Source organism: Frankliniella occidentalis, unplaced genomic scaffold (genome assembly GCF_000697945.3).
Source record: "Frankliniella occidentalis isolate FOCC.00 unplaced genomic scaffold, Focc_3.1 Scaffold120, whole genome shotgun sequence".
Classification (NCBI taxonomy): domain Eukaryota; kingdom Metazoa; phylum Arthropoda; class Insecta; order Thysanoptera; family Thripidae; genus Frankliniella; species Frankliniella occidentalis.
The window spans coordinates 567,691-576,477 of record NW_026267248.1 but is presented as its reverse complement, the minus strand read 5'-3'; the positions used below and the strand labels follow the sequence as shown (position 1 = coordinate 576,477).

The window sequence follows — 8,787 nt, the reverse complement described above, 5'->3', positions numbered from 1 at the left end:
ATTTACGATAATATTTTTTACACTGAATGTCCATCTCAAGGATTGAAATGGTCGCACCGCCGCCGCCGACCGCGCAACACGGGTATGGTCCACGTGGCGTTACATATTGGCACCCAGGCTCGGCCGGGCTCGACGCGTCACGGCACCCGGGATCCGATCCCTGCTGATGGGTCGCCCGCTGCGTTCCATCAACCTGAGCAAACAGGCCCCCGTGCTGAACTCTTGTGTGCGCGCGTCACTCGCCCTGTCACGTGGTCTGTGTGCGAGCGAGAGAGAAAGAAATAAAGAGAAAAGGGTGAAAAGCGTGGACGCGGCATTCCCGTTTTTGCTCCTTGTTTGAATTACGACACCCTAAACCTTGTGTTCCGTTGGCAGCAGCAGATGCTCTTGAAAATCCCACGGGACATTCACACGTGCTGATCGGAAAGAAGACCTCGCGAAAGAGAGCAGAACTGTGAAAATCGATTTCTTAGCGGATAATGCACTAAACACTTCCAGTTACTTTGAAAAGTTTTGCAAAATTTAACTTTTACCTAATTTTTTGTGCCGTTTCTTGGAACTATTTAACGGAGCTAAATGAGAATTATTAAACCTTTAGTCCCTGGGTAGAATTCGTATCATTGCGTGCATTACGTGCATTACGTGCTAAAAGTGTAGGCTGCACCGTTGAAGAAATTATTGTAAATTAATTAACAACAAAAGCGGTAGATATCCATTTATTCAAGTACGACAGCCTACCATTGTGTTCCGTAAGGTCTTCGTCAAGTGAGAATTATTTTTTACCATATACTCGGTTCGTGAGAGACGAAGTGATAACATCAAATTTTAGTCGCTCTCTGTCACGCTTCTCGCATCAGGCATCCTGTGTTTGAGTCACAAATCACGCTTTTTGTTGGAAACGTGAACAGTGTCATAGTCTTGTTCGCTATATAACAGCAGGTAACAGCCACAGTCTTCACTTTACCAAGGTGCTTCAACTGAGCAGCAGAACCAGCAAAATGGTCCGAGTTATCACCAGCATTCTCCTGCTCGCTCTGGCGGTAAGTCCTAACAAAAAAGCACATGGTCGTGTATTCCATGGCGCACATCTTAAAGCAACAGTAAATTGTGTTTGCAGGCACTTGCCATCCAGGCGGCACCTCTCGAGTCCAATGCTAAGCCCGCTGCCCAGCTTGCTGCTGTGCAGCCCGCTGAGAAGCCCGCTGACAAGCCCGCTCCCAAGCCCGCTGCCCAGCCTGCTGAGAAGCTCGCTGAGAAGCCCGCTGAGAAGCCCGCTGAGAAGCCCGCTGAGAAGCCCGCTGTGAAGCCCGCTGAGAAGCCCGCTGAGAAGCCCGCTGCCAAGCCCGCTGAGAAGCCCGCTGAGAAGCCCGCTGAGAAGCCCGCTGAGAAGCCCGCTGAGAAGCCCGCTGAGAAGCCCGCTGACAAGCCCGCTGAGAAGCCGGCTGAGAAGCCCGCTGAGAAGCCCGCTGCCAAGCCCGCCGCCCCTGGCCCTAAAACCAAGCGCGCTGCTCCTGCCTCAGAGCCTAAGCCCGCTGAGAAGCCCGCTGAGAAGCCCGCTGAGAAGCCCGCTGAGAAGCCCGCTGAGAAGCCCGCTGAGAAGCCCGCTGAGAAGCCCACTGGTAAGCCCGCTCACAAGCTCGCTGCCAAGAAGCCCGCCGCTAAGTCAGCTGTCAAAGCTCTCCTCAGGGCTGCCGCTACGTCCGCCCAGCAGCCTGCCGACAAGTCTGCCGAGAAGCCCACCCAGACTTCGGCCGTGAAGCCAAAGCACCCCAAGAAGCACACCAAGAAACACGCCAAGAAGCACGGCAACAAGTCCGCTCAGAAGCACGCCAACAAACCTGCCGAGAAGCCCGCAAAGAAGCTCGCCCAGAAGCCCGCTGCTCAGCCTGCCGCTAAGCCCGCGTCAAAGCCATGAAGCCGTGAAAAACTATGTAACTCACAACTCTGTTAAAATCTGCTTTGAAACATCGGCATTAAAAGTGTGATAACTCGTAACTGGAACTTGTTGGCAGCCTTCTTTGCCATTCGGTTTATTCCCCCACTCTCACTCGTTCTGAACATCACTCACTGTCCTCAACGACCTTGAGTCGTCCGCGATGGAATTTTCTTGCCATGATTTGAAGTAGCCGGTGACATGAAGTACTAGAGGAAAGGCCCTGTGGGCCTAGGCTCGTCGGAAACAGACTGAAGCCGTCCTTTGCAAGTCATGAAACGATATGACATTAGCCATCCGGCAGCATAGTGAAATTTATAAACCCCTTCTATTTCTTATCTTATTATTGTTAAATGTTCATCCTCAGCGAGTTGAGCTGCGCTAGATGACGCTGCGATATAACTTTCTAAAGAGAGAAAGGACGGGGGGAGGGGGGTTAACAGATTTTTTCAGCGACAAGACATCGCGGTGGGCGGTGGGTGGGTCGCCTCCTCCCACTTGCTGTCCCTGTCTAATATGACGATGAGACGAATGAGCGGAGGGTTCTTTTAGCTGCTCTTGGATGTTCGTCCCGGATGATGGACGGAGAGGACGACGTGACCTTTCCTCCGATCTCACTCTCTCGCACACATTCCCCCACCTCCCGGACAGTCATATTATTTTCTCTGCGGAATACGGCGAACTCTGATGCTGCGAACAAGTAAATAACTCACCCAGGCCTCCCCGAGGGACGTGCGTGAGGAAAAGTTCCGGCCATATTTCATTAATGAAACGACATTAAGTCACTATCGCAGCCAATGCCCCCTGAGATCGACACTGTCGGCTCGTTTCTGACAAATGGCATCGGGTACGAGTAAAGATGATTTCCAAAGTCTTGATCTGGCTTTCGCTGGTCAAAAACTTGAGTGCACGATGGAATGGAAATATAGATTTTAGGGGAAATATTTATTGATCCATGTGTAGCGTGCACGCCCTAGAGAAAAAGATAGCTGGGAATTGTTTCATTTTAACTGTATTTAACAAAAATTTTGACTGGGTTTAACTGAGTATTGGTGAGTCTGACTGGCTTTAACCGAATATACCCGGATATTCTCGGCTTTTACCCAATTTTACACTTAATTTTACTGATTATACTGAGCCCACTTTTTGCCTTACTGGAATTGATACGAATATGACTGATTTTGACTGAGGGCCTTGACTGATTTTTGATTGGTTTTAGTCACTGGCTGAGGACGCGACTGAGCTTAGATCAATCATAACTGATTAAAGGCACCTCTCTAAAATCAGTCGAATGTCAGCTCATGTCAGTCACACACCGGACTGACATTAGTCACATATTAGTCGGTTCAACATTATTGCTCGCAATCACAAAAATCAGTTTCCGATACACAATGTGCGTTCCAGAATCTCACTGAATATAGTATTTTTTTGGCTGATAATTGTTCTGGACCAAGTGATGTGTATACTCAGCCTATTCTAGTGTAAGACCAGTTACGTGACTGCACTGACTTTAGTGAGTCTTCACCTGATACAAACCAATCCGACTATTACACCATCACCAGCTAAAACTCAAACAAAATTCAGTTGATGCCGCTCACTGGAAATTGAACATACTGAACTGATCTTACATGAGCAGCAAAGTCGTGTAAGTTCAGTTAACATATCACAAAAAACAGTTCAAGTTGAACTGATAATAACTAAGAAAATACTGATCAAAGGTGTGCTATGCAAACAGCGAAAGTCAGCCGAGTCAAAGCTAATATCAGCCTCACTTACAGCTAGAATTCCAGGATTGCCAGCCAATGCCAGTTCCCAATGTAACTGCGATTAGTTGCATTTTAACTGATGATAACTGCATTATGTCGCGAGCCGGCCGCTCACTAAAGCCGTGTAAATCCTTAGTATAATAGGCAATAACCAAAGAATAATCAGGCAATCCCAGTTGCTCTTACAAAACCCGGGTTAAGCCAGTCAACTCTCTCTAATTCCAGTCAAGCTCAACGTAATCTCAGTTACTTTTTTCTCTAGGGCGTGTTTGTGTAGGTGTGGGCGAATTGGAACGGCAGGGTCACTGATTGGGTCATTACACTGCGAAGCTCTTGTGGCCATCTAGTTGCAGATGAGCAGAGATGGACCCGTGGCGCAGGGACTGCTGGCTGGCAACGTCCCCACGCCACTGTGTGTTTAGGTCATCCTGTGTGTGGAAGAGAGAGAGAGGTGGGATGGGGGGGGGGGGAGGCATTTACTGGCCCATTATCACCTACACACACTCGCCCTGCGGCCAAGCCCGGCGATATGACCACGCGTACCCTTTATCCCCTCCGTCCCCCCCTCCCCCTTCCAGACCCCGACATGCCGCCTGCGGCCATCCAGCCTGATGCTGCAGCATGTTCACATTCGTGTCGAATACTTGATTGTTTTATACGAAACGCGTGATATTGAGCATTTTCAGATTGTCTTCTTTGGATGGCATATGCCTCGTAAAAACTACTGTCTTTTCGTATAAATGGGAATAACTTCTTTTAGTGGGCAATAGCCTCAGCAGTGCATTATAGCTTGCGTCGTTGTCGTGGCTCCCCTGCAAAAGTACAGAAAGGATGTCGTAGCCTGACCATGAGGCAACAGGTCTCCTCCAAATTACCACGAAAATGGTGCGGGACACTGGATCTTATTGGTTACTTTGCGGCTTTAAACGTTTCTGGAACCCTCGTGGTGGCAGGCCCACAGAGCGAACGTAGCTCGAGTGTAGAAGCGAGCAAGATTGTGGGAGAAGGAGTGACGCCATTCCCCAAACTTTCTCTATCACACACACTCCACCCTCGGGTTGCGGTTCTTTTTCTTCCGCGCTCGATCCCGACGGCGGTCCGGGGGCGGTCAGCGTATGTCGGGCCGGGCGCGGTTACATGGTCCGGGGAGGGATGTCCGCTCTGGGCTCGACTACACAGATAATTTTCATGCCCCCATCCGCTATAGACGCGCAAACGAGAGCGGCCCCGTTGCAACTCATCCAGCGATAATTAAAGTTGTAATGTTTAGGCTGATAAAGTAAAGCAAAAGGGCAGTAATCTGAAAGCCCCCCGCCCTTCCCTACTACTTGTAAGCGGGGCGTTCGGGCCCATCATCGAGCGTGTCTGCCTGCCGCGCTGCTGCCAGTGGATCGGGGCAAAGTGACCAGACAGCGCCTCGGTCCTGGTGATTGATTGGGTTAGAGCAGCTGGCCGGGCCTGGGGCCGGCTGCACAACTCTCAAAGCTTGGAAACTGACAAACCCTCTCTCCCTCCCACCTCCCCTCCCCCCTGTCCTTCTGGTCGAGTTGGTTTGCCCTACTTCAGCAACCGAACGTTCGGATTGCAACTCGCGCCGCCCCTCTCTCCTCTCTGGGTCTGTCGAGTAGTGTAGCTCAGCTTGCCTTGCGGCCGTCCAAATGGGCGGTACCCTGTGAAGGGCCTGGGGGACCGTTCAGGCGCGGAGCAGAGCGTTCGTCATGCCTCGCTACTTTGGCTTAGAATCAAGGTTTTGCAGCATTTAAAAAGACGCCAAACTTTCAAAGGAAGTTTATTGGAAGAAATATTGATCAGTTAATGCTTTTTAAATAAATGTGCTCATAAGTTTTGAGAGAAATGTTAGATTTCTTACCGAAACAATTTCGTTTTTTAAAACAAGAAAAAAATGTCTAGTGAGCCATCTAAAATAACAAGAAAAGCTTTCTGTTCACTTATCTGAACAGCATTGCTCTTGACTACTGTCCCATGGGGAAAATAAACTCGGTCAAGATCCGAGGTGGATACCGTTGAAGCCGCCCGACTGTTTTGCTGCACAGTGTGCACATTACGAGAGGACCCTCATCTCCCCCAGCGCGCCACAGGGGGGAGGGGTCGGGGGGTCTGCCGTTGTTACTTTTCATCACCCTCCTAACCTGGCTCCTTCCTGTTTGCACAACATTGTTAGCCTCACGACCACGCTGGGTGCGGACCTCGGCCGCGACACGACACGCTTTATGTGCGCAACTTCCGCTTTATCTCGCGGTATGGTCCAGGAGTCTGCGCTCCCCTCCCCCTCCACGCTGACCCCAAACCCCGCCGTTGTGTGAGGGTGGCGGCCACGACGCGCACGTCTGAATGCAAATGAGAAATGATGGCGCGAGTACCTGCGCGGGCACCGGCGCGTACCGGGCGGGTCGTCGGGTCAGTCTTCCCCCGCAGTCTGCGGGCGCGGGCGCGGGCAGTGGCATTTCGCCACCGTTGCGCACGAAGTTCAACGAGCGCTGCTTCCCGTTTTCTTGTTACTAGAAACACTTTCGCTATTGTGGCGTGGTCTCACATCTCCAGATGTGCATCAGGGAGGGTGCCCATCACGCTGCGGCTAGGAGGCTCTGTAAATACTAACTAGAGTTGGACGTCAAGATATGTTGTCAGACCATAGTGACCCCAAAAAATATTTATTTCCTACGAGAACAAAATTATTTTTCGGAGAATTCGGTGAATGTGCCCTCGTTTTGATTATCTGCGAGGAAAAAATGTCTGACTTATTTTGAGTGTGAAACCTTACTCTTTGGTTTTGAGAGCATCACTAAAAGAGCCGCCAGAACGCCGACACACTTGTCGCCCGTCTTTGTTGCTCTGCGTGTGGTCCGGTCGGCAACGCATCATCCCCTCTCCTCCATGCAGGCAGCGCGGCGGCTGCAATCGATATTCCGACCTGCCCCGCCCCGCCCCGCTCGCCCCGCCGCGCCCCGCCGCGCCCCGCTCGCCACGCCCCGCCCCGCCCCGCCACGCCACGCCACTCCACGTGGGGCCGGGCTCGCTAGGCGAGCAACATGGGGCTCTCGGCCCCACCACGGCCGCCTGCCTAGGGACCGGTGCCGAGGAATCAAACATGGGCCAGTGGGCCGGGCAGCCTCGGCCCTGGCTTTGCCGGGGTCGCACGCGTATCTCCTTTGCGTGCGCGTCCCTTTGGCGTCTCTCGGGTGTCCCCCGGGTGTCCCCCGGGTGTCCCCCGGGTGTGCCCGTGGTGTGGTGCCACGCCGATGTCCAGTTCCGGCCCGGGTTGGTGGGCTATGGGGTTACTACTGCCAGCCTTGACTTTGTTCTCCCTCGAATGTCCCCCCACCCATCCGGAGGGAAAGAGAGGGTACAACTCGAAAAGATCATGTACACATTAATCAAAAAACACGCAAGAAATCAATTAAATACTAAAAATACACAAAAATACATCGCAATTCACGTCGAAATCTCGCACGGACGCGCTCAGCGCTCGCTTGGTGCGCGGCGTGTGCGCACAGGTCGCCAGCTGGCTGCACCACCTGATGCCATACGGGCAGCTGCAGCGATTACGAGTGGCTACCAGATGGTCCAGATGGATGGACACGCGCAAGGGCGCAGCCCGGTGACCCGAGGAGTGAGGGATCTTGGCCTCCCGCCTGGGGAGGAGGGCCCTGCCCCGGTGCCTGGCCCGTTCCCGGCCCGGCCCCTGCGCCCTGCGCGCCACTACCCTACTTGGCGCTCCCCGAGGGACGAGCCGCCCAGGTGCTGTCCAACTACTTGGGCGAGCGGGCCGGGCGGTCTTAGCCGTATCCCCTCGCCTCTTCTTCGCCACCCCTTCTGGACCGGGTCTAAACCTCTGTGAAGGCAGCGAGTGGGTGGGGGAGGACGTGTCCCGAGGTGGTGGTGGAGGAGGTGGTGGTGGTGGAGGTGGTGGGCATCCCCGTGGCCTGCTTGATGTGCGGATCACATAAACACTGAGACGAACAACTCTGCCGAGGCTCTGCGGTCGGAGAGGGGTGAATTTTGGGGTGGCAGGGGAAGTGGGTGGGGGTGAGGGGAAGTGGGCGGGAGGGCGGGGGCGTGGAGTGGCACCCTCGCCTGCTCTCCGCCCTCGCCCTCCCTCGGGCGGGCGGTGTGTGCTCAGGGGGCTGGCCGACGCCGGCCGCTGCGCCCTGGAGCCCTCCCCGCGCCACGATAGGGTCCGGTTGCCTCGTCCAAGCCGTCCCAAGTGACCGCCCCGCCACGCCTTGCCATGCTCCAAGGGCGGCCCGAGAGCGTGGCCGCTCCTAAAGCGCCGGTGCTGGTCCCCGCCCCGGATTACAGCCTCACCCCGTCCCGCCCCGCCCCGCCCCGCTCCAGCAGCAGCAGGGACGCACAAATTACCTCTGGTAATCACGGGCGAATACACAGGTAAGGTAAGAGACCGGGGAGGGGGGGGGGGATGAGGACTCGGCAGGGATCACCGCGAGGGAGAGGGGTATGGGGTATTGGCGGTACACCGCGGTACCCGGCGGTACCAGTAGTGAGTGAATGGCGGCGGGCGCCCAACCAGGGCTACCGGGCCGGCTGATGGGGTATAGATTGACAGAGGAGAGGGTATTTTCGTTTTAGAGATAGAGGTGGGTGGACTACGAAAAGCACAAAGGGTGATTGGAACCGAGGGGGGGGGGGAGAAGCCCCTTTTTGCCTCTACTCGTTGTTTTGTTTTCTACTTGTCTTTTTGTTTGTTTTTTTACATGGCGAGCTGATAATATTTTTACTTAGGTGCAGACAGTATGTTTGTTCGTTTATAGTTTTGTAAAATATGATAAAAGATATGTTGAATAATTTTCCTATTGGTGTTCTAAGATTATGTCTTCCGCAGTTCGCCAGGAAGACACCCAGCCCTAAGGGAAACGATCATTACCGTAATTCCAGCAATGCTACGTAGATTCAGTATGTAAAAACTTATCCATTTTAATTTCACTGCTAAACACGCCGCTGGTTATTAATTTTCAGGGCAGAAGGGCGGTGATAACGTGACCCTCGCCGTGCCGCGACCTCCCGCTTGGAGGGGGCGCGTTGGTGAATATCCAGCTGAATGGGGGACAG

The 8,787-nt window shown here is 53.5% G+C and overlaps 1 protein-coding gene and 1 long non-coding RNA gene across 2 annotated transcripts in view; one reads left to right on the top strand and one right to left on the bottom strand.

Annotated features, from left to right (window-relative positions):
• The window catches only part of LOC113205781 (uncharacterized), a 64,171-nt gene that overhangs the window by 11,669 nt on the left and 43,715 nt on the right, over positions 1-8,787 (bottom strand). The gene's annotated exons all lie outside the window — the stretch shown is intronic.
• LOC113208437 (transcriptional regulatory protein AlgP-like) lies at positions 911-2,001 on the top strand. Its single transcript, XM_026425417.2, has 2 exons — positions 911-1,040; positions 1,118-2,001. The coding sequence occupies exons 1-2, from the start codon at positions 999-1,001 to the stop codon at positions 1,913-1,915; spliced, it is 840 nt and encodes a 279-aa protein (XP_026281202.2). The 5' UTR covers positions 911-998; the 3' UTR covers positions 1,916-2,001.

Excerpts from the sequence above, each read along its gene's own strand:
- LOC113208437 (XM_026425417.2), top strand. The coding sequence starts at position 999 with ATGGTCCGAGTTATCACCAGCATTCTCCTGCTCGCTCTGGCG. Across the intron at positions 1,041-1,117 it reads TTCTCCTGCTCGCTCTGGCG|GCACTTGCCATCCAGGCGGC; the intron begins GTAAGTCCTAAC and ends TTGTGTTTGCAG.